A 25,877-nucleotide genomic window follows, 5' to 3' on the forward strand; every position below is an offset into this window, starting at 1 on the left:
CTATTGTGGGGGGTAAAAGCCCAGACATACCTATTGGGCTGGGAGCCCTGTCTTGAAGAGTATTGTACGTCCGAAGAGTAATAGCGGGTCGAGGTAGAATTCATCTGAACGCAACCAACCCAAAAGTGTAGGAAGAGTAGCATCCGAAGAAGTCTCCTTTTGTCCGAAGAGGTTATACTCCTCGGACGCAAATAGTCTTGACCTAGCCAACGAATGGAAGGTCTGAATGGACTCTCTGGCAATCCCAACAACAAAGATAAGCTCTGGGCATGTCTGGGGATGATTAGAACGAGAAAATATCTCAAGGAAAAGCTGCCACCACCGCATTAAATGCACTGCAGCTGCTTTTCTGGCCGCCTTAATGTGGAGAAAACCCCTAAACAGTGTAATCTCAGCTACTACCACTCACGGAGGGGTAAAGAAAATACCTGATGGGACATGCACTGAAGTGGATGCTTAGATGAAGAACAAGTGGACGATGAAGATGATGGGAGAGGGTGCTATATAAGCAGAAGATGTCTCTGATAATAGGGATCAGAAAAATAGTGGAGAGAAGGAGGAGATAATTTTACTATAGCTCCAAGAGTTGTAATCATCTTTCATTCAATAACATATCTCTTCGGACACACATTTGTCAGGAAAGATGAGCATGATCTTGTGTCAATGAATCCTTAAACATTATAACCAATCACTGTTTAATTCGCAACTAGCCCAGCTCTTTCACCCACTCTCTACAAATTCATTGTCTTGGGTTCATTGGGCTCGTAACCCACCCTTCTTGGGCCTGGGCCACCAAATCAGACCCTACATTAATATTAATATTAATAATAATATAAAAAAATTAATCAATGATGGTATTTTTTTTTTAGATTTATTAATTTAGAATCTATAATTTTATCACTTAATAACTCATTTAACACACAAAATTTAATAAAATAAAATTTGTTTTTGTAGAGTAATAAATAGTTGCACCATCCTTCTCTTATCTTGGATTATGTAGTTTGATAGTCCGCTTATGGACTTATGTTTGCTTTTGTTTTATGATTTTGTGGGTCTGTATTGTGAGAGGCATAGTCCTCTAAATTTTGATATTGATTTTGTTCATTAATGCTATCTAGAATCACCAAAAATAAATAAATAAATAATAGTTGCATCAAAATTAATAAAATTAGATATTTAATTGGATTTCTTCTAAATTTCAACGAGAGAGAGAGAGAGAGAGAGAGAGAGAGAGAGAGAGAGAGAGAGAGAGAGAGAGAGAGAGAGAGAGAGAGAGAGGATTTAAAATTAAAAATAGTATTGGCCTAGTAGCAAAGGGGTCGGCCCAGTGTGTGGAGGAAATGAAAGATCACAAGCCCAATGAGCTGAAGTCATTATCTTGGGTGATAATTTGGCACTCACTGATCGAGACCCATGAAGCACTTCTCCTCAGATAAAAATAATAAGAGATCTCATTATTCTTGGCACATCCGTGGAAGATCCGTGATTCTCGAACTTCCAAGGATCTAAAAGTAAGCTTTTTGATAAGGTAACAGTCACTTTCGCATTAATTAGGTTCCACCTGCTTGGCACAATCGTATTAATTGTTGAATGATTGGCCTAAACAGTGCTTTAAGCCCCAAAAGTTCATCTTCACCATGAAAAGATGGGTATAAATGTTTGATGGAACAAATATCTCACCGGTTAGAAGGGACAACACATTCTAGAAAAGAGAGAAAATGTAGAGTATAAAGGGAGACATCATACATGATTAGGGGGTAGAAAATTTTGGGTGAAAAGAAAGAGCATAGGACTAGAGAGTGTTCATATGCTTGTTCTTGGGCACCTTTTTCCTAAGCAAGTTCTTTGTTTTGTGTTCTGAATCAGTATTCTATTGATATTTCAATTTCAATATTCTTGTTCAAATCTCCTAGTGTGGAATTATCATAACCCATCCTATATAAATTATTTGCTACATAAGAAATTGGAATTTGAGTCTCGTATATATATATATATATATATAGAGAGAGAGAGAGAGAGAGAGAGAGAGAGAGAGATAGATAGGGGTATAAGTTTTACTCATTATATGGGATACATTTAACAATGTTTGTAATGGTTTTTTACTGTCAAATAACAAATTTGGTTTGGTCTCTACAGAAAGGAAACTTACTAATGTCTTTGGTTTGGTGATAAACAACTATCATCATAAAACATATCTCACTAATTTCGAATCCAATAATATCTATAAAAAAAAAAAATTACATATTTATAATTAGCTCACCCTATATACCTCTATAATTATGGATTCTAAAAAAAAAATTCAATGTATATAATTATGTTCTGTAATACATATGCAATTAGTTAACAATATTCAGTACTCAGATTCTCTAAAAACAAAAAAGATAGATGACTCAAACGACAACGTTTATATGTTAGCAAAGCAGCACCAAATCAATCAAAACGATGTCGTGCTATTAAGTGACAAGGGAAACGATGCTGTATCGAAAACAACACAATAAGCATTGGATTCCTTCCTTTATGGTGCTGTTTCCATAAGTGAAGATATATAAAATTAATGGACCATGTGCTCAATGGTTATTGGTCATCGTATTAAGTGGAGTTAGTTATTACTGTAGCAAAATTTTCCAACAATTATAGTTATAGTACTGAGTCAGTTGAGGCTTAATTCTTCAGTATATGTGTATTTGTGATAGAGAAATCATAAATCAATGAAATTCAGTCTACCTTTCCTATTTTAGAATTATTCTAAAATCTCCCCTATATTTTCTCACATTTTCCCTCTCGTTCTTGCCCTAATTTCCGATTGTGTTTCTTCAAATTGTACCTAATTTCACTTTCACACTATGTGGAAAATTTATTATTAAAGTTTTCATTGTCATTATTTTTTGTTTGCAACAATTAATACTAACATAGACACTCGGTATCACATTAATGTAACACAATCCATTTCAATTCTAACCCATGAAATTTATAGGGACATACTATATACACAAGATTCTCTTTAATTAGATCCAAATTTACTTCATTTAATATATATATATATATATATATTCATATTTACTTTGGCATAAGACTATAAAATATCATGCTGTGGTAGTTTGACCCTCAGAATTGAGTAATGCTAGAAATAATACAACTTTAAATACATAGGGTATACAAATATGTGTCACTAATCATAAGAAATAATTTAAATAAGAAAATGTTAGAAATACTATAAATTTTACTTCAAAATCTTTACAAATTTATGTAATAATTAATATGATTTGTGGACGTCAACAACCTATTAAATGCATTTTTAAATTACTTTTTGTGATTGGTGATACATTTTTATATGCCTCATGTTGTAAAATTTATAATATCTCTAACATCATTCATTCAAATACTTGTTTATTACCTTCTTGAAGTGTCACTAATCAGATTCATTGCCATATCGTTTGTAAGGTTTTTGTAGTAATTTTTTTTTTTTTTATAACTTTAGCATTTCTTCAACAACAAAAAAAAAAAAAAAAAAAAAGACAAGCTTTCCTAAGTCATCTCTGCCCACTATTGCAACATAAATTTCCTCTTCCCTTATTGTTGCATCAAAGTTTAACTTTATTCAATTTTTTGAAGGAGGCGGCCAAATATCAATTTTTGGTGGTCTTCTTGGTAATTCACTCCAAGCTTGTTTATGCTCCTCAAAGACACACCTTATTTGTCTAACAAGCTCAATTGGATTGCTTTTAGATCCCTCCACTTAGCTTTGTTCCTGGGAAATCATATTTGATCACAAATAAGTAAGGCACATGGTTGAGTCTTTGGCAGATTCATCATCCAGCCCCAAATTAGTTTGTGGGTTGAGAATAATCTTAACCCACTCTAGAAGAAATATATTTGACAAATTAGTCAAGTTTACAGGCCATGGGGACATCATCCAGACTTGTGCAACCCAGTCACACTGAAGAACAAATGCTCTAAAGATTCTGGAGCATAGTCTTGGCCCTCATTGACTTGCTAATCGGAATATTGACCGGAATTATTCACATGCACCTTAATCTTGTTTTCACACTGGCCAAATATACTTTGGCAGTACATGTGGAATTGACATGTTACAAGTGTGATTAAAAAGGCACTTAACGCGTGCACATGTTTTGTTTGATAATTAAAATAAATAAATAAATAAATAAATAAAAGGAGAAAGCAGATAATAAAGGGTAGTTAATATACCAATTCCAAATTTTGAAACAAGTGTTACATAGCTCTGTGATACAATCATGCAATTGAAAAAAAGAAAAGAAAAGTTATACAGTCAAACAAAGTTCGTACACAAATCACAATGTACAGTGTACAGGTGAACACAAGACATGAGCTAATCACAAAGTAGACTAGTGTGAAACATATGTCCCTCAATCTTGAGTAACGGGTAATGACTAGCAGTAGCACTGAGTTGCGCATCATTATCAGTGGTATTTTTTGCTAGCTTCATAGTTGAACCATATCTGTTTCAATATCTGTTTCATTATGCATGGCCATGTCCTCTTCTACTAGGAGTTAAAATGTACTTCTTTCGAACAAAGCTGCCATTAAAAGCAAACAAATGTGGCTGATCCGTAAGTTTGTTTTTGCTTCTAACAACCAAAGAACACTTAATGAGTTGCAGATAGTACAAGAATTCACTAAAGAAAAAGGTGAGACTGTAAAGAAATTATCTCTTAGATGACAATACTTAATGCCAAATTGTGATTAATGTCGTATAGAGTAGAATATAAAAATATGATAAAATTTAACAATGTACAAAATACCACATTATTTAAAATTTTATATAACATTACATTGGATACTCATTAGATTTAATTTAAATTTGCATAGTGAAATATATCTATTTTAAATGAGAAATGCCTTAAAAGTTAAAACTGTAAAACATTTTGATATAACATAAAAAAAAAAATGCTAGAAACTCAGCCATGTTTGGTAAAAGATTTTTAGTAACGTTATTTGTATTTTTGAAAATATGTGGATGAAAAAGTGTGTAAAAATATGCGTAATGTTGTTTAAATACTGAAAACTGTTGTTTAAATCACGATAAAAATTTCACCTTTTTTTTTATTATTCACAACAACTTACATTAAAAATTATAATTAGAACACCATTAGTTTTGTCCATATAAATATTATGGGTAATTACCAATTTGTTTTTAACACCAAACATAATATGTATGTAATTGTAAAAAAGAACATGAAGATCAGAAAATGACTATATCTCTAATGTATAAGGCCCATTTGATAATGGTGTTTAAACAACAAAAACTATTGTTTAAACATTATAACACGTATTTTCACACACTCTTTACCTACACGTATTTCCATAAAATTTAAGGGTTTGTTTGTTACATGTGTTTAAATATATATTCTCAGTTTTTAAATAACATTATACATATTTCCACACACTTTTTCAACCAACATATATCTCCCAAAAAATACAAACAACGTCATTAGAACAATATTATCAAATGAGAAATAACAAAAAAATACAAATACCATTACTAAAACAACATTACCAAACCGGCCTATATAATGTTACTGGAACATTTTAAATAACTAATTTCCTAAGTTTTTCTCATTTGAAAAATAAATTATAAAAAATGGAGGTAGGAAAAAAACAAAGAAGCCAAAAGAAGAGAAGTAGTGCAGGCAACACATCTATCATCTCACCTGTCCGTCAAACTCAAAAGCTAATCCATCTATCCAATCAATGCATGTTTGATGGTATCTAATAGAGCTTTCAAAGTTCTCCTAATAATCTTCTTGTTTTTTTGACTTGTTTAAAACTAACTTCTTCAACAAGGAGAATAAGAAAGAAAAGAGAAAAAGTCCTTGGCAATATCTTTGTCCAGTTATTAGTAGGAGCAGTAACGTGGTACTATTCTTCTCAATTTATCTCTCTCTCTCTCTGCGTTACCCATGTGACAGAGTTGTGAGTTGTGACCCCCCTTCCCTTCCCTCGTATACCCTTTGAGACAGACAGCGCCGTAGACTTCTCAAGAGCGACAACACAATGCATGGAGAGAGGAAATACATAAAAAAAAAAAGTCTGTCTCAATTGCTGCCACACGCTCACACAAACACACGCTCTCAGCTTTCAGTTTCAGCTTCACCAACCCCCATAAAAAAAAAAGGCACACTTTTTAACTTTTAAACCCTTGCCCTCCAAGCTATTACCATACTCACTGCATAATAAGACCACCCTCACTGTACTCATCCAAGCGCTTTGGTTGCTTTTCTTGCATTGTGCATTTGGGTCAAAGGGAGTAGTGTGAAAGGAAAAAAAAATGTGCGTGATCGAGTTTGCTTTGATCCACATGTGGTGGTTCTGCGCGGGAAGAGGAAATTGAGAAGCTTGTTTTGGAGGGTTAGAGCTGAAGTCAGGAGACAAGTGAAGAGCCGGCGGGCCAAGGAGCAGAAGAGGTTCAGCTTCAACTATGACCCCTTTAGTTATGCTCTCAACTTTGACAATGGCAATTTTGGGTTTCTCTGTTAATCATTAATGTCTACTAGAAATTAGTACTACTAGATTAATGAACTAGCAGTAGCAAAATGATGTTTAAGAAGAAGAAAAAAGGATTTTGCTCTTTTCTTCTTCTTCTTTTGTTTTTGTTTTTGTTCCCCTTCTGTGGAGATCTTAGTCCGTACCATTTCATGTCATAGACTCACAGCTAGACAATGTATGCAACTAGAGCTCAAATTTCAAGTGGGAAGAATTTCATATGTTTTTCTTTCTTTTTCAAACTAACATATGGAAATCTGTTATTCTCTTCTTTGTACAACGGTGAACTTCTAATAATCCTTAAAACTTTAGAGTTAATACTCTCAAGTCTCAATCTTTTCAAGTCTAAAGCAGCAAATTAACCATATGAAGAGGAAAGCTTGTAACTTGTTGGTTGAATTTGCACTTATAAAAATAAGAAGCAACATTTGTGATCGTTTTGCTCTTGTATGATGCTCCATGATTTGAAATTTCTCCCCCATGTATTGATCTTTCCAACATTGTTCAATACGCTTTTCATGGAAGATGTTATTCTTTCTGCTAATTATAGTCAAGGAAGACAAGGTTCAGAACTCGGTCCATACTTGTGGTGCTACTATTACATAATTGCTGGAATTTTATTGTTTCTCCATTTTTCTGTTTGATTTGTTGTCTTTCACTCTTTCTGCTGCTTCTTTCTGTTCAAGTATGGCAGTGTGATGGTGGTCTAGTCCAAACTGAGTCACTGACCTTTATGCTCGTGGGAATAATTTCAAGCAATCTCATAAAACAATAACGCAGAAAAATATGAACTTGGCAGAAAAGTAAAAACCTTTTTAAGATTTTTTTTTTTTTTTTTGAGAAAGAAGAAACCCGGCATTTTTTCATAAATAACTATAAAAGGTAAACTATTTTGTTAATTAGCAAACTTTTGAAACAATTTTGCTATCTAACAATTTGAGCATGTTAGTGTCGTTTTTGGGCTATTATGTACGGTTTCCCGTTGCGCCAGCAACTGAGGTGGATGTTCACGTAGGAGGCATTGAAATCGAGTCTAGTGGACTCGAGTTCTGGAAATCGAGTCTACTAGACTCGATTTTCGTTCATGGAAATCGAGCCCTATGGACTTGATTTAGTAACGCAGAGACAAAGAGATACCAGAGATCAAAACGCAGAGATGAACAATGAAGAAGAAAAAAACAACGATGCAAACCCAGCAACCTAGGCACTGATTTTGCCAAACCCAGGTGATGAAAGCTTCAGATGATGGAAATCGGATCAGACGTGGTTTCTTGCCGCCGCTCCAGTGGAAGAAAGAAGCAACGATGCAAAAACCCAGCAACCCAGGCAGCGAAAGTGGAAATCGAATCGGATATGTGGTTTCTCACCGCCGCTCCAGTGGATGAGAAGAACACGTTGGAGAGTGGGTTTGATTTGTTTTGGATTTGATTTGCTCATGGGTTTTTGGGGCTTGGAAGTGGAGAGTGGGACGGCATTTGGAGAAAAAAGGAAAGGAAGAACAAGAAAAAAATCCGTGTAAGTTTGAGTGGTCTGGGCTAAACTGAAATCGAGTTCAGAGGGCTTGATTTCTATTAAACTAAACTGAGTCACAAAAGCTGCAAGAGCAAAGGAAATCAACGGCTTCTCAATTTGCAAGAGAGGTCTCAAACTAACCCACTTATTTTTTGCAGTTGATAGCTTACTTTTTTGCAAGGTGAACCCCCAAGAATGTGGAAATGTACTCAAAATTTTGGCGGAGTATGAAGAATAAAGAGAAGACATCTCTTTTCTTTAGCAAATCCACAAAAGCCGATACTAAGGAGGAGATTAAAAATGTGTTGGGTGTGAATGAAATAAAGTCTTATGAGAGATATTTGGGGCTGCCCTCATTTGTGGGAAGGGGTAAAAAAGCTAGCTTTACTTATATTAAAGAGAGGGTTTGGATAAAATTACAAGGGTGGGAGAGGAAGCTACTTTCTCAAGCCGGTAGAGAAGTTCTTATAAAAGCAATTGTTCAAGCTATCCTAACTTATGCCATGGGATGTTTTAAAATACCCTTAGGTCTTTGTCAAGAAATCGACGCAATGGTTAGAAAATTCTTTTAGGGGCAGCAGGGTGATAAAAGAAAAATATATTGGATTAAATGATCGGAGTTGACAAAACCAAAATTAGGAGGAGGTTTGGGCTTTCAAGACCTTGCTCTTTTCAATGACTCCCTTCTTGCCAAGCAAGCGTGGCGGCTTCTACACAATGAAGATACTATTTTTTATAGAATTTTCAAGGCAAGATTTTTCCCTCATTGCTCGTTCATGGAAGCAAAAGAATCGGCAACCGGTTCTTATGCTTGGAAAAGCATCTTGAAAGGGAGAGAGGTAATACAAATGGGTTCAAGATTCAGGGTGGGCAATGGAAAAATTATTAAAATATGCTAGCACCACTAGCTCCCCATAAAGCATCCTCCATTAGTCACCTCACCAATCATAGAGTCTATGGAGAATGCTACTGTGGACTCCCTCATTGACAAAAACACAGGTAAATGGGATGCTGAAATGCTTAAAGGAGTTCTTATTCTAGCTGAAGCGAAAATTGCAAAAAAAAAAAAAAAAAAAAAAAAAAAAAACCTCTGCCACGACGCTAAATAGAGGATGTCTTGTATTGGCCTTTCACTACAAGTGGGACAGTACGATTGCAAGTCCGGATATAAATTCCTCAAGGATTTTGAGAGGGATGCTGAGGTGAGTACTCAATCAGAGGCGGACAAGAAGTTTTGGAAGAGTATTTGGTCCCTAGAAGTGCCTAACAAGTTCAAGAATCTGGTGTGGCGTGCATGTAGGAGCTCCCTTCCAACAAAACAAAATCTGACCTGAAGAACTGTAATAGACAACCCCATTGTGACCGATGCTATTTACACAGAGGATTCATTGCATGCACTTTGGAGTTGTTCGGGTTTGGATGAGGTTGGGGTAGGTGACAGATGGAACTTTAGGCAAAGGGAAGTATTTGCTAATTTTAAAGAATTATGGAGATGGATGTTTGAGAATAGGAAGTCAATGGAGCTGTTTGCTATCCTGGTTTGGAGTAAATGGCATTAGAGAAACCAAACTAGGAAGAATCAAGCATTTTGTCTCACCAAGGATCTGCATTAGAGTGCAGAAGAACGTTGGAATGAGATCAAAAGATGTAATATCACATCGGAACAATTCAGATCAAAACCTCAAGCAAGATGGAAAGTACCGCCACCCAAAAAATACAAGATTAACTATGATGGAGCAATCTCAAATGCGGACAACTAAGTTGGGATTGGTGTGGTTGTTTGGGACTGCCATAGGGAAGTAATTGCATCTCTAATTTAGCAGCTGGATCAGGCATACCAACTCGTGGAAGTGGAGGCAATGATTACGGGTAGAGCTGTGGAGCTGGGCAGTAAGTTAGGACTTGAGTGCACTATCGTAGAGGGTGATTCGGAAGTGGTTGTGAAGGCTTTGAGGCATAAGGACAATGGGTTAGCTCCTTTTGCCCATTTGATCAATGATGTTTCCTCATTTTCTGATTTGATTTCAGAATTGTCATACTCTCATATATGGAGAGATGACAATAAAGTTGCTCACAGCTTACCTAAGCTAGCTTTGACAGTTGTATTGTGTGGATGGAGGATGTCCCATCTTGCATTTTACCTTTTGTTTAGGCTAATTTAGCTGCTCTGTAAGTTCATTTAATAGAAGTCTTCTTTCTCAAAAAATAAAAAAATAAAAAAATTATTAGAGGCCTAAACCACAAAATACAAAGAGGGGACCCCTAAACTTAAGCAGCCGAACTTTTTTTTTTGAGAGAGAGAAGCAGCTGGACTTCATTATATATATATATATATATAACGCATCATTGTCTTCTAGTGACATGTTTATTAGGCCTCCTCGTGCTTGAGTTGTACCATGACCATCGTCCAACACAACAACCGCCTTTGCCTTGTTTGGTTGGGTGGGTTAGGAGTTAGGAGGCAAGTTTTTTAAGGATGGGGTATCCCATGGGCTTAGGTTATGAACTTACGATAGAAGTTAGAAGATGCAAAGACGGTTGCTATATTGCGCTTAATGGATTTTGCCTTTGATGTGGGAGTCCCACTTTGTTTGTCTTATTTGAAAAGTCAAACTTTTTAAGAGAACATCATTTATTGTCTTGTTTATCTTTTAAAAATGTATAAATTTCGAAAACTACTCTTAAATAAATTTATCAAAAAATTGAATTACTTAATTAATAGATGTATAATAGGAACATTAGTAAATTAATGGCTTTTATTTTTAGAAACAAGACAATATTTTGGGACATTTTAAAATAGAATAGAGGACAAACAAAGTGGAACAGAGAGAGTATATTAGTTGCTTTATCAACCTCGCCTAGAAATTGTTCCATCTGATTAAAGAGGCAAAGGTGAAATGTACACGGGTTTAGGAACATTGCATCGCTTCTTCTTGTAAAAAAAATGTCTCATTTTGATAATATTAGTGGGCGTGTTGTAAATAGAGCTCATTTTTTTTTTTTAAATAATAATAATAATAATAAATAGAGCCCATTTTGATTTTATGATCAGACTATAACATTCATAAAATTACGACTCTCATATGCGTTTTCGACTTGGGTCAAAAGTCCAAGTGTTGCTAGTCACTGAATTTGTGGTCTACAACGTATAGGGCTAACATTTTATGGGCTTTGTCTTTGAATTATTTTGGATTATAGATAGTTGCTCCCAAACGTTGCTTTAATAAAGATGAAAGGCCCCTTAATACGCAAATCAACTCACAAAGAACGAAATTATTTATTAGAATGGGGGATAGGGGATAGCTCTTCAAGTCTCGACCAACACAATTAAGTTCACCATTTACTAATAACTTAAACTTATTTGGTAATTTATTATAGTATCGAAATAAGAGATTTTAAGTTCAATTCCATATCTCCACCTTTTCTCTAATTCAAAAAATTTTCACATAGGTTGAAACTCTCTAAAAAAAAAAAAAAATCATATATTATACCCCCACTTAATAAGAGCAGCTTTGGGCTTTTAGCAGCCCATGTGTGAAATAACTTTAATTTTTGCGATAATTAGTAATTTGGTTAGATGCCCATATGATTGTCTTCCCGTTGGCTTAAAATATTTTTGATTGCAAAGGTTTTTTTTTTTTTTTTCTTAATATTTTGGAATCTATTATTTTATTTTATCATTTTTATTTATTTTTAATAGTTTCCTAGTCAAATTGTAGTAATTTAGTGACATCGTATTTGTAAGTGCAAGGAATTTGGTAAAAACAAATGCGAGGATTGGAAGCTATAAGTTAGATACTTCATACTTGAACTTGAGTTATCTAGTTCCTTGCACAAAATACAAAGCATGATACTACGCTAAGTGATAGTGCTCACTCCAAAGCTCAAGTTAGTGAGAGTAGGATGGAGACTTAGTAAAAATTTGAGTTATGGGGTGTGTAAGCATACCTCAAAGTGAATGGCCTAGGCGCTCTTCCAATTGGTTAAGAACTACGTTGGGGATAGGTTACATGCGTTTAATGCAGAGGGAACATTTGATGGTGGTAGATGGAGAAATGAATGCAAAAAATAATTAGAAATGGCCTCTAGTATAGTTTTTGCCTTTTGGGACAAAAATATATATATATATATATAAAAGGCCTTTAAATTGGGCCTGAAGCTTGTAAATGAAACGACAATCTGATGGAAACAAAGTGCGCCTGGATCAAACTTAAAATGAAAAAAAAAAAAAAAACAAAGAAGTTTGGGCCCATACTATAGTATATTGATGAAAGTGTTATAACTGTTTGCGGAGGCAGCCCAGGTTTAAAGGAATCTTCGTATTGAAATCTAAAAAGCCGAGACGGACGGTGGAGATTGAAATCTGTGTGAAAATAATAAAATAGAGGAGGCGCGCGCGGGGCATGTGAAAGTGAAAAACAAAACTCAAAACTCAAAACTGAAAAACAAAAATGAATAAAATTGAAAATGGCGGGGCGGGGGGCACTAAAAAATGTTCCCTCCCCTTCCCTCTTTTTAATTCTATAATATATAGTTTCGATCTAATTTAGAGTAACACATACATACATACATACCACTTACTTTGCTCTCTCTTTGTGTTTGTGTTTGTGTGAAAGAAGGAAATGGCGGGTGGAGGAGTGAAAGGGAGGAAGAGAGTGGAGTTAACATCGGAGGATGCCGCTTCTACTACTTCTCTCCTTCGAGCCAGAGACGGCAGCGCTTTTGCTCGTTGGTACACTATTTTACTTCTTTACTCTTTACTCTTACTCTTTTAGGGTTTGTAATTGTAATGCTAATTTTTACTATTTACTTATCCATCTCCATCTTTAATTTGCTAATTAAATCGTTTCTGTTAATAGACACTACAGACGTTTTTTATTGTTTATTTTACAGTTAATTTAAATTTTAATTATGGTGCTTGTAAATCTGATTGATGAAAAATGAAATGAAATATTAATATTAATGGAATTGCAGTGAAGAGTGCAAGAAGGATGTTCCAGTGGCACTGATTAGCATGCACAGTTGCAGCCTTGATGCTAGAATCAAATTGAATCTCGGTCCGTTTCTTTCTCTTTTCTTTATATCTATATATGCATATTCCATTTTACAATTCTTCTGACTGAAGAAGATAGATAGTTTTTCTTAATTCTTATTTTTGGATTCAGAGGCTCAGATTGTGGAGAAGCCCAGTGACCCCCCCAAGAAGAAGCCTACTACTACTACTACAGACAGGTACTCTTCTTCTCTTCCCTTTCTCTGTGTTGTTGTGTATGAAATCATTTCTGGGTATAACTTTGCTTTTGCTTTTTTTGTTTGGCAGGAAGAAATCAAGTTCAACAGAGCCAAAGGCAAAGAAAGCAAAAACTGACAAGAAGTCTAAGGATCCAAATGCCCCCAAGCGCCCACAAACTGCCTTCTTTCTCTTCATGTATACTATCTCTCACTCTCTCTCTTGCACGTTTGGATTATCTTTGTGTGTGTGCTGAAATGTTTTCAATTTGTGTGTCAGGGATGACTTTAGGAAGACTTATAAAGAAGAAAATCCTGATTCTAAGGGTGGTAAAGAGGTACAAGTATTTATTAATTACTGCCCTTGCTCTTTATTTTTATTTTTTGTTAGGTGATTAAACTTTGGACAGCTTATTCTAATCTTGTTGTTTGACTTACAATGAATTTTAGGTAGCAAAGGAGGGTGGTGAGAAGTGGAAATCCATGACTGATGAAGTAAGTTTCTTAAATTGCTCTTGTTTTGAATGTTGCTGGGTTATTTTAGATGTGGTTTCATGATTTTGTTCTTACTGGGCCCTTTTGGTTTTTAGGAGAAGAAGCCTTATATGGATAAGGCTGCTGAGTTGAAGGCAGAGTATGGCAAGGCCAAATTGGAGGCTAACAATGTTGAAGAAGATGAAGATGTAAGTTATTTTCTTCTTTAGCTGTGTGTGTGTGTATATATATATATTCTGAAGTTATTGTTTCATTCAGGTTTTTACTTGTGTCTATATTGTTCTTAACTTAATTTTGGGTTCTTTGGCTATTTATTTTGGTTTTCTTTTGATATATTGTGGTTTCTTTGTAATTTTTTAGGGTAATGGAGGTTCAGAGAAGGAGGTTGAAGAAATATCTGATGGAGAGTAGTGCAGATTGCTTCAAATTTTCATGTCTTATGTTTGAGGAAAAAGTTTTCTGCTAAATGCGTCTTGTAAAGTTTGGATGTAGTTACGACTTGGTTGTTTTGGATTTAGATGTTAGGTGTTGAGTTTCTTATGAGCAATATACTTCTTCTTTGTAGAATTTTGAAATGTTGGTTACTAGCTTATGATTAGGCTTAATTCTCACTATTATGACTAATAATAGTTGTTTTGATGCCTCCCTAGTCCCCACCCCTTCTTTCATTTGTCTATTGATCTGTTTCATTGAGCAAAACGTTTATGGTTGGGGTGTGCTTGGACTTTTATTGAATGCGCATGACATAAATTTGATATGCATTGATGTGTTTGTAGTAAATACCCTAGAATGGGTGAGAGTTATGATTATTGGTAGAGCTAATTTTAACAAAGGTTTATTTTGAAATAGGAAAGAACAACCTAGTGTTTGTAATACATGGAAATGTTTCCTGATACATGGAAACAATGTTTGCTTCATTAATACTAATAAGTAATAGTAAATTATTATTTCAATTAAGTGATTGTTACAATCAAATCTAAGAAGACTGACTGTTGCAGAAAGTAGAACCTATTCTGTTTTCTCTTGAATGATGATGCTCATATGGTATGAGCATGTCACTGGGCAGCAGAGTCAGCATCTCTCTGGCCCATCTAACCTTATTTCTTTCCCCTACAAGGAGGCAGGGGCTTGCCACATAAGCACAGATTGTGGGCATAAGCAACTGCAGGGAAGATGTTAAATGGCCTCCGTTGTGGTATCTCACCACACAATCTGTTTGCTCTGAAGTTTGCATGCTTTAGACTCTCAATCCCCAACAAGCTATTTGGGATTTTTCCTGTAAGCCCATTAATGGACAGATCGAGCCATTGAAGCTTTACCAATAAGCCTAAACCTGTAGGGATGGTGCCTGTAATATGGTTCCTTGAAACATCTAACTTTTCAAGTTCAACAAGGTTTGAAATTGAACTGGGGATTTGGCCTGCAATCTTGTTGCTTGCTACAATGAGTGCTTTCAACTTCAATCCCTCACTAAATTCAGGAATGCTGCCTGTAATCTGATTGCCTGATACATCTATGACCTCCAAAAAGCTGCCCGTTTGGCTATTTAGAATCCTTGAGAGAGACCCAGTTAGCTGATTTGAGTGTAGGTCAATAGAAGAGAGTCCGTCTGGCAATCTGATTTCTGAAAGATCTGACCTCAAGTGGTTGTTTGAGAGATTGACATTCTGCAAAGTAGACATGTTTGCAAAGAAACTTTGAAGCCCATCTGTGAAATCATTGTCAGATAGGTCGATGGAGTTAAGGGCATCAGGTTTTGTAAATCTTGGAAGGGTTCCGCTGAGTTTACAACCTGCTAGATGGACATCTGAAAGTTGTTTGCTTCTGATCCAATCAGGAACTGTCCCTAAACTGAGATTGTTGTAAGACAGATCTATTGACAACAAAGAAGGAATGCCCCTGCTAAGAGTATATGGCAAAGGATCTGAGAATCCATTCTGAGATATATTTAGGTACCAAAGGTTCTGTAGTCTTGAAATGGATATTGGAATATGACCTGTAAACCGATTAGCACTCAAATGAAGACGTCTAAGAGGTTTTAGCTCCCCTATCTGGTCTGGGATTTTTCCAGTGAGTTGGTTATGGTTCAAGGACAAATCCTCCATATTGGCCAAGTTGAAAAAGGAAATGGGTATCTGCCCTGATAATTGGTTATTGGATAGGTCGATGAAAGTAAAGTTTGGGTATTGGCCTTCATAATCTGGGATTAGCCCAGAAAGCAAATTGAAGCTAAGGTCCAAAGACTGCAGAGTATGTAAGTTTTTGAAAGTGGTGGGGATTGGACCTGTAAGAAAATTTCTAGCTAAATTTAATTGTTGAAGATTCCTGAGATTCCCTAAGTTTGGGGGAATCTGCCCCTTCAAGCGGTTCCCACCAAGTGAGAGGGTCTGGAGTAAAGACAAATGACCTAAACTTGAAGGAACGTTCCCTTCAAGGTAATTGTCATCCAGGACCAGCTGTGTGAGGTGGGCTAGATTTGAGAAGGTCTCAGGAATTGAACCTCTAATTTGTTTCATCCCACTTATAACCATTACCTCCAAGAATTGTAAACTGCCCAGAGAAGATGAGAGAGTGCCCTTCATGTAAACGCTACTGTCCCTATCTGGACTCTGCAACACCAATCCAGTAACCCTCCCTGTAGCTGGATTGCATTGTACGCCCTCCCAGCCACCGTCACAGCAGTCGCTTCCTGTCCATGAAGAGAGACTATCAGTGGTGTCCTTCAAGATTCTGGCTTTGAAGCTGAGAAGAGCTGCTCTATCTGCTTCTGAGCAAACTGGGGTTTGTGATTGTGAGGTCTCTGAGAACATATCAAAGAATGAAAGTACCAGCAAGATACTGAAAACCCATCTCAGGCTTTGCATTTTGGAAGGTGGGTCTTTGATTAGATCAGGAAATTGCTGAAAAATATACACTTAAACTTGGGATCTGACTGGGAGACACTGAAGGGGAAAAAAATTGTATTCTATAATGAAAAAAGTGATAAAAGTTGTAAAGCAGATATGAGTTTATTCTATTCCTTCACGTAGAAAGGAAGGTATAATGATGAAAAAGATAGTAGAAAACCTGAAAGTGTGACTGACAATTATAATTTGGTTGGAGCTCTGCAAAGACTGAACAATGTCCCTCTTATTTATAGGAAACAAAAAGAAAAATGCTTTTTTTACGAAAGGAAATACATTTTTTTTGTGTGGGGTGTGGGTGGTAAAATCAATTTAAAGACAGTCACATGGAATTTTGTGACCGTTGGATGGCTCACGAGGGTCCTAAAAACATTTGAACGTTGGAGCGCACTAGATTCAAATTCTACTTTTTTTTTAAAGAAATCAACCTCATTTTGCTACTCAACAAGTTTCACGCCTTAGCATATCCTCAATTCTAATAGCTTGGCTGGGAGCATGAAGGAGAGAGCAATGCTGCACCTTAAATGATGCTAGCTAGTTCTTCTTCATCTTCTTTGAATAGGCCTTGAACTTGAAAAGTGCAAACATGTAAAGCTAATGGCTAACTTGTTGGAAGATAAACTAACGTCACCTTGTCAACAATTGTAACCGTTTATTCTGCTTTTTAAATTATGCAATTAAACCTGTGTGATGACCAAAGGAATGGTTTAGATTGATTGGCAGTACAACTGTGCTAAATGGTGAAACCACCACCTTATGTTTTCCTCCACCTCCAGGAGTGGATATATATGATTAAGGACTTTTTCCTAATTTGGAAGCTAGCTTGCTTTTCTGATTTTTCTGGTTAAAAGTGGATTCATTTGTCTAAAATTGCAGAACGTTACTTGACTTTATAGTAATTTTCAGCTTTCACTTTTTCTTCCTTGGTTGCTATGGTCTAATGTAAACGTATCAAAACATAATTCAGAAAGTGCTGTTGTGTGGTCCTTTGCTAATACTGCCTCTGGTGCTGGACAAACATTAAATTATGCAAAAACAAAATATAGTGAACTACTTAGTAAAAAAAAACAAGAAGGAAATACATTCTCCAATTAAAAAAAAAAAAAAAAAAAACGAAATACATCCATTTAATTATATATTTTTATGTTAACATATTTAGATGCCATATGATTTAAATCTGTGATATCATTCCTTATTGGACAAAATACTTTACTATTTAGTTTGATTAAATCGAATTAAATTTCAACTAATTAACGAATTTCACAGTGATATGATGAAGGTAAAAGCTACAAAATTTAAAGCAAAACTAAGGCTATATATTAAACAAAAAGATTTCAACGTACCTTTATAGGATATGTATCAATTTAAATTGGTTTGAAATTTCTGTGTGATTGGTTAGTCCTTAGAAGCTTAGATATTTGTTCAAGTAGTAGGGTTAAAATGTTGTCTCTCTCTCTCTCTCTCTCTCTCTCTCTTATATATATATATATTTTTTTTTTTTTGATAGGAAATTTCATTAACTAAAAACAGAAGACAAGTTGATTACATCTTGTGCACACATTTGCTCAATAAGGTTAGGAGTTTCCTCCAGCCAAGTCACAAAATCTTCAACATGTTTATTTTGGAGCTTAGTAGGAAAAGACATGATTTAAGGAAATATTAATGTCAGTATGTCACATAGGGAAATAGAATGAATGAATGGCCCGAAGTAGTCAATCAGTTTAATAGTCCTGATAGTTAGGCATTTTCATTTCATTTGTAGGCTGTAGCTAGCAATAGCAATATAGCATAGCAACAGCATATAGATAAATAAAGTTGGCAATCTCCAATCTTATTCACTAATGACTGCTTAATAACAAGAAAAGATTGTCTTATTCTCTGTTTAATCACATTCTAAACTCCTCTTTCTTCCATCAATTACAATTACAATTACAATGAACAACTTGGTGTGGGTCCAATCCTGCCTGCCGACTTGTGTGGGCCTCAGAGAGGTGGTGGAACTGTGGGACCATCTAATCCAATATATGGCCGTTTGAGTTTTTTTTTTGTGCTTTTGAGTTTTTATTTTTAATGAGCTGGAGGGAAATACCCAAATGTGGGCTTCAAAATTCAATCGGCTAGTAAAGCAGCTCCATCTCCACTCTCACGCAAAGCCCGTGGAGACACTCTCTCGCTCACGTGCCCACTATTTAACACGATTTCCTCCGAATTTTGTGCTCTAATGCATCATGGCTATATTAATAGTACAGTGACCATTATGCCATCAGTAAAAATTTTAAGAGCATGAAAACTTGCCAGAACCTATATTAAAGCTTATTCCTTCTCTAAATATAAGCTATATTTATATTATATATACTAGCATTTGAACACGCGCGTGAAACTTTTCTATTTTTTGGGTAAAAATTAATAATTTACATTTATTATAATTTGGGATTTTTACTTTTTCCAATCACCAAAAAGAAAGAAAAAAAATTCTAAAGGTGTGATGAATATATATATTTTTTTTAAATTGAAAAAAAAGGAGGACTGAAGAAACAAATACATTGTGATGAAGTAAAAAAAAAAAAAAGAATATGTGGAGTGAGTTTTGTAGAATATAGGAGTTTTAAAACTAACAAAAAAAAAATCCTATTTTGTAGGGAGTTAGTGAGTAAAAGTAGGAATTTAAATCAATGTAAAAGTAGGAGTTTATTAGAAGCAGGAAGACATTTCAATGTAGAGTAGAAATTCATTATTTTTGTCAATTTACTATTTTAACCTCATTTTTAAGTTTTAGGTAAGGATATTTTTGACAGTAAAAAAGAAATAACTAACTTTCTTTTTCCAATTTACTATTTTAATCCCATTCTTAAGTTATTGGTTAATTAATTTAGGAGTATTTTTGACAGAAAAAAAGTAATAACTAACTTTCTGAATCCTCTTAATATATACAGATAAAAAGATTTTCATTTTTCAACTGAGTTTTTTTGTGGTTCAAAAATACTCTCATTAATGAAATGCAATTTCATTTAGAAATAGAGTTATAAATGTCAAATAACAAATTTTATTTTGAATTCAAAAAGGGAATTCCTAAAATTTAGGATTTTTTTTTCATTCATGTTCAAAAAAGAAAGAATAATGCTAGATATATAAACTATTTTCCAAAAAAATTTATAAACTGTTGATGTAGTAAGTGATTATTGGTAAATGAAAAGTGATATTAATTGTAGGACTAAATGATAACTAGTAAGAAGTTGGTCACATTAACATTTTGTAAAAATGTTGTAAAATAGTTTGTGGCTGTAGCATTACTCAAAAAGAAATTACAGTTATTGTTTATCTCTAAATTTTATCATTTTTATTTGTTTGAAAAATAAAAATATATATATTTCTAAATTATAATAGATGTAAATTATTAATATTTACCAAAAAAAGAAGAAGAAGAAGAACCTCTAAGCACAAGCATGAGCGCATGTTCAGAGGCTAGTACTATCTATAAGAGGATTCCATTCTTTGGACTGAATTTTTGTGTGATTCAGAAATACTCATAAACCCTACATTTAATAAGGGCAAAACTTGAGAACATTTTGGTAAAAATATATTTCCAACTCCATGTAAAATCCCTACAAAATAGGAAACTCTCCTACTATTCCATTTCTTCAAAACAAATTTATCCAAAAATTAAAAAAGAAAAAGAGAAAAACATCTTAATCTACTTTGATATTTACCTCAAGGCCACGTATACTAGACCATAAAAAAAAAAAAGGAGTCTCATCGCACGTGTGTATGTGATGAGGCTAGTTGGAATATAAGTCTTTAGTGTCATTTTTTGTTTTCAAAACTAAATTATTGTTTAGTTCAAATTAATTTTCCCAAAAACAAAAATTAAGGACAGAAAGGTGTTTTGGCAAGTAGTTAATACAAATTGAAATTGAAAATTAAAGATAAGGAATAAAATTATCAAAATGAAAAAATATCTAATTTTATACACCACATTTTATCTATAGTTATAATTCCAAAACTTTTAAAAGTATTTAGTATTATACAATGAGATTAAAAAAAAAAAAAAAAACTTTAACATATGCATGATTCTAGTCTTAATTATTGAAAATAAAATGTAAAATGGCACGAAAAATGTGTTTGCACTTTCAAGGGCTATTTTCATGTATTATTTTCGATATGTAGTTTTCTAAGTTTCAATGACATAAAAGTCGGAATATAATGCAATCCCATTTAACATTGAAAATGATAAATTCTGAAAAATGGTATCTGAATTCATTTACAGTATTTGAGAAAAACCAGAACCCAAAAATATATCGAAAGGGTGAAAGCCACTTTATAATTTGAAAGAAAGCGAAAGCCATTGTATGGACGAAGAGTTAATTGTAAAGTAGTAATCATGCCAAACTTATTCATTATGATTGGAACTTTTTTTTTTTTTAAATTTTATTTTATTTAAAACTTTGGTGTAGGAGACAGTTTTGAACATTAAAAATATATAAATGTTTCTACACTTTTGATTGAAAAATGAAAACCGAAAAGAAAAAAGAATTCCAGAACGCGCTTTTGATGAGTTGCGTGGAGGCATCAGTGGGCTCATCCCGTTGGTGAATATGATCCATGTTTTGTATTTTAGGTTATATTGAAGATTGAGTGATTCTGGATTAGGTTGCGTTGATTGCGCAAGAAAGATTATTGGCCCAAGTCAGGTGGATCCACAATTAATGTCCACTAGAGGATCATTTTTATTTATTATTGCCAAGCTGGAAATTTGGATTTTGGTGTAGTCTTTTTCTTTATAGTTGAAGACACAAGGGCAGGGTCCCAAAAATTCCAAATTGTCCAAAATGGCAGTTGAGGACCCCCCCACTCTTGAGGGTCCTACACTTGTTAATAACCCTAAACCTAAGAACAATGATTATCATTCATTCATGTTCAAAAATCTTGACCATATCATGTGAAATGTTGTATAAATTTGTCCATGATGAGAGTTACATGTCTGTTTAGAATCCATTCACTGTCGGGAGTGTCAAAAAAGCAACTACCAATTTCAAATGAATGTATGCAATGTTGTGCCCAATAGTTAACTCAAAAGTGATTCTAAACCTTTTTTTTTTGGGGTACTTTTGGAACTCAATAAGCATGTGATTGCATAATGAAAGATATTTCTTATTTAAGTTTTGATGGGCGGATGACATTTGATTCCAGAAATTGTTCATGAAGTTGACAGATTTTATAGTTGACACTCCATGAATTTTTTTTAAAAGAATAATAAAAAAAAGGACAAAACACTTAAAAAATAGTTTTACCCTCTCAAATTTGCTAGTTATCTATTTCAACGTGGAATTGAACTTTCAAGGAGAAATTTAGGAGTAATGACATTGGAAATTTTTTATTAAAAAATCTATTTTATCGAGTTGATGAGGAAGACTTAGAAATTATGATAAATTATTAATTGTTTCAAAAGGCAAAATTAATCATTTAACCAATATTATCACACTCTTTTTTACATGCGGTTCCACACTTCACCTTAATAATTTAACAAATATTTTAAGTAACACTCTCCCTCATGAGTTGGCCCAAACTCATCCTCAACAACGTGGGGGTGAATTTAGTTATTTAACAAATATTCTAACACTCAATCTCATTTTTTGTTCCAAACTCCTCAACTTGATAAGTGGAGTTTAATATGTGATATTTTAAAAATTTTAAAGTGAGAGATAGAGCATATTCAAACTTAGAACCACATATTTTAATAGCAAGATATATTAATATCTAGGCAAAAAACCACTTTTAGTCCCTACATTTTCAGGAGATTCCCATTTTAGTCCATACATTTTTTTACCGCTTTTAGTCCTTATCCTGAAAAATGCTTCTCATTTTGGTCCCTGCCATTATATCAGAAATGGAGAAAGCTGACATGACAAACGGCAGGAATAAATAATAGTAAATTAATATCCACATGGCCTAAATTAATAATAAAAAATGTTTTTTGGCATTAAAAAATGCCACGTCAGCATCTAAATTAAAAAAAATTAATTTATTAATTTTAACTAAATAAAAAAAAATTAAAAACTAAAAATTACATGATTTGAGATCTTAGTATGTCTTGAAAAAGAACACAAACCCAGATCTAAGAATACAAACCAAAAAATTAAAATCCAAAAATTAAAAATCTCAAAATCATCATTTTCTCAAACCCAACAATATCATTAAATCCTAAAGCCTCATAGTATAAAATCAATCCAAAAATACAACACAACCAATCCAAACAAAAAAAATCTCAAACTCAGAACAACCCATCTCATTTAAAAAGAAACCCAGCAAACCCACCTCAAGCAAACCTAGATCCGGTGGCCATGTACCCGTCCATCCATAAGTACTTCCTAGATTCGTGCGGCACATTCCCTAACAAACCCCCGATGTACAGAACTCAGTTCGTGAGTGGCTTCTCTGCCACAGTTACGCCCACGTTTACGGCGGTAGTTAGCAAAGGTGAGCTAGTTAAGGTCGTTGGCGTTACCCTTCATTTGCTACCAGCTTAGGATCGACTACGCGCGATTGTTAATATCACTTCGTTGGATTTCTTCTTCTTCGTGGTGGGGTGGATACGACGTCGTTCGGCTCATCACACAGTAGTGCTTCACGCATTTTTTGTTCTAGCTCATAAAACCATAAACCCACTTCCAGATTAACTTTATTTATTTTGTTAAAAATAAATAAATAAATACTAATCTCCACTGCATTGATTCACTCGCCGGAGTTCGGAGCTTTGGCTGAACATTTTCCGGCAACTCTAGACTTTTCTATTTTTATTTCTCTCTCTCTCTCTCTCTCTCCAAAACTTTCTTTTTAGTACCACTTGCTTTATGTTTGGGAAAAATGGGTGGTTCCGATTTGGGTTTGGTGCGTGGCTTGCTTAGTGGGTTGGTTCTTCATTTGTGGGTTGGTTTATGATTTATTGGTGGGTTTGGTCCCTGTGATTGTCCCTGGGTTCATGGCTTGCTTCAAATGTGGTGGTTGATGAGTTGTTCTGAATTTGAGATTTTTTTTGTTTGGATTGGTTGTGATGTATTTTTGGATTGATTTGATACTATAAGGCTTAAGGATTTGATGATATTCTGGGTTTGAGAAAATGGTGATTTTGAGATTTTTAATTTTTGAATTTTAATTTTTGAGTTTGTGTTCTTAGATCTAGGTTTGTGTTCTTGTTCAAAACATACTTAGATCTCAATTCATGTAATTTTTAGTTTTTAATTATGTTTTTAATTTTTTTTAGTTAAAATTAATAAATTAATTTTTTAATTTAGATGCTGATGTGGCATTTTTTAATGCCAAAAAAAAAAATTTATTATTAATTTGGGCCCTGTGGACATTAATTTACTATTATTTATTCCTGCCATTTGTCACATCAGCTTTCTCTGTTTCTGATGTAACGACAGGAACCAAAACGAGAAGTGTTTTTTAAGATAGGGACTAAAAGCGGTAAAAATAAAATGTAGGGACTAAAATAAAAATCATCTAAAAATGTAAGGACTAAAAGTGGCTTTTCGCCTAATATCTATCCCAAAAGTTTAAGCAATTACGAAAATAATGAATTTAATTATTATTCTAACAATCCATTTATTTATTTATATAAAGTATTCAAGGGAAAAAGAAGATATTCATTTTTGATTTAAATTGTTTGAATAAGTGTGAAGATTTTTATTTTTATTTTTTATGGATGAAAATCATGAATGGTTTTTAAACCATACTTATATGTGAATTTGAAATGATGAAATTTATTAATTATGAAATAGTATTTCAAATTCATAATACAAGTGCTTTTGTTAGAACAAATTCTTAAAATTTAATCTATCATATGTCTATTGTCTAATGTCTTTAAAATTTATGTCAAGAATTTATATTCTGAAATTATTTATCAAATTCCTTTAGTTTTAAATCTTTAATCCAAATATAGCCCTAGTTGAATCATTGTATGAGGCGAAGAAGTCACCTATGTTAGGTATACCCTCACCAACCGTGTCCTTTCATTGCCATTAAACCTCACTCACAACAATTGCAATTTTGCTACTGTTCGGCTTATTGTCTTGGCTACAATTGGCCACCCTAGCCTTTATAAAACCAGTAATATATAATTATAAACATGTAAATAACATCAATCGTTGTTTGTTGTTTTAACTACCACCACTATCCCCTTATTATTGGAATCACTTTCATCATAATAATAGGCAAAACTAGGAACTCGGTTGTCAGTGGACCCAGATCAACACGTTACTAAACACAATGTAAAAAAGAGCAAATACATCAATTTGTAAAGATTATATAAAAAAAATTGGTGATATCCCTAGCATCATTTTTTTAAAAGATAAAAACTAAGATGAGATTTAGATTTGATAATTTAAACGTACCGCTAGAAAATATAATTTTCTAGATTATATAAACTCAGTAGAACATCAATTCTATGAGTTAGAAAGAAGCCAATTTAGGCCGTATAAATGATGGTATAAAAGGGCGAGGAAGGGCTACGCCTGTATGTTGGTTTTGTCGCCCAGTCATTGGATAAAAAAAAGTTCAAGAACTTGAAGAATAAACTTTATTCTAATTTATTCCTAAGCATATGCATGATTGTTAACTAAAGGTTTTCAGCTTCACATAACAACTATCCCCTGCATATTACTCTGAAAAGATTCAATTGAAAAAACATAGAGACTCACCAGTCTTACATTACATATTTGACACTCTTACATTATTAGTTAACCACTTATTACAAGAGCATTCTCATCTGATAATTTCGTCTTATTTTATTTTACCATTTCAAAAAATTACTTTATTAATTATACAATATAATTTTACAATACATTTAATATCTCAACTTTTATCCATACTATATAATAAAATAATATATTTATATAATAAAATAATATATTCTGGAGAGAGAGAGAATGAGACAATGGAAAGAAGGTAGATTTTTGTAAGTAGAATAAAATAATAATTTTTGGATTTAGAATGTGACTACAGTATCATTGCAAATTTGCGATGATACTTTAACGGTATTGCAAGTTTTTTTTAACTTTAACTAATCAGTTGTTGACATTTATTTGTACTGAAATAATAAATCTTGATAAGATATGACATATACCATGCCCAGCTACAAATGCTCTAAGTCGCCATAGCATGATGAGGCTCTTTTTTCTAAGCCAATTGACAACATACAAACCAGTGAACCACAACTCC

General features: G+C 33.8%; 2 protein-coding genes across 2 annotated transcripts; one reads left to right on the top strand and one right to left on the bottom strand.

Moving 5' to 3' along the window:
• The first annotated feature begins 12,472 nt into the window (after window positions 1-12,472).
• Window positions 12,473-14,401, top strand: LOC111990636 (high mobility group B protein 7). The gene is made up of 8 exons (XM_024022419.2): window positions 12,473-12,766; window positions 13,009-13,091; window positions 13,200-13,266; window positions 13,355-13,462; window positions 13,544-13,601; window positions 13,714-13,758; window positions 13,854-13,946; window positions 14,119-14,401. The coding sequence occupies exons 1-8, from the start codon at window positions 12,657-12,659 to the stop codon at window positions 14,167-14,169; spliced, it is 615 nt and encodes a 204-aa protein (XP_023878187.1). The 5' UTR covers window positions 12,473-12,656; the 3' UTR covers window positions 14,170-14,401.
• A 176-nt stretch (window positions 14,402-14,577) lies between these two features.
• On the bottom strand, window positions 14,578-16,914 carry LOC111990635 (probable leucine-rich repeat receptor-like protein kinase At1g35710). The gene has a single exon (XM_024022418.2). The coding sequence runs from the start codon at window positions 16,620-16,622 to the stop codon at window positions 14,856-14,858; it is 1,767 nt and encodes a 588-aa protein (XP_023878186.1). The 5' UTR covers window positions 16,623-16,914; the 3' UTR covers window positions 14,578-14,855.
• Between the last annotated feature and the right edge of the window lie 8,963 nt (window positions 16,915-25,877).

The sequence above is a fragment of the Quercus suber genome, unplaced genomic scaffold (assembly GCF_002906115.3).
Source record: "Quercus suber isolate HL8 unplaced genomic scaffold, Cork oak 2.0 scaffold_251, whole genome shotgun sequence".
Lineage (NCBI taxonomy): Eukaryota > Viridiplantae > Streptophyta > Magnoliopsida > Fagales > Fagaceae > Quercus > Quercus suber.

Bases quoted from the DNA above. Each gene is read 5' to 3' on its own strand.
- LOC111990636 (XM_024022419.2), top strand. From the start codon at position 12,657: ATGGCGGGTGGAGGAGTGAAAGGGAGGAAGAGAGTGGAGTTAACATCG. The intron at 13,092-13,199 runs GTCCGTTTCTTT...TTTTGGATTCAG, and splicing joins TAGAATCAAATTGAATCTCG to AGGCTCAGATTGTGGAGAAG. The intron at 13,947-14,118 runs GTAAGTTATTTT...GTAATTTTTTAG, and splicing joins ATGTTGAAGAAGATGAAGAT to GGTAATGGAGGTTCAGAGAA.
- LOC111990635 (XM_024022418.2), bottom strand. From the start codon at position 16,622: ATGCAAAGCCTGAGATGGGTTTTCAGTATCTTGCTGGTACTTTCATTC.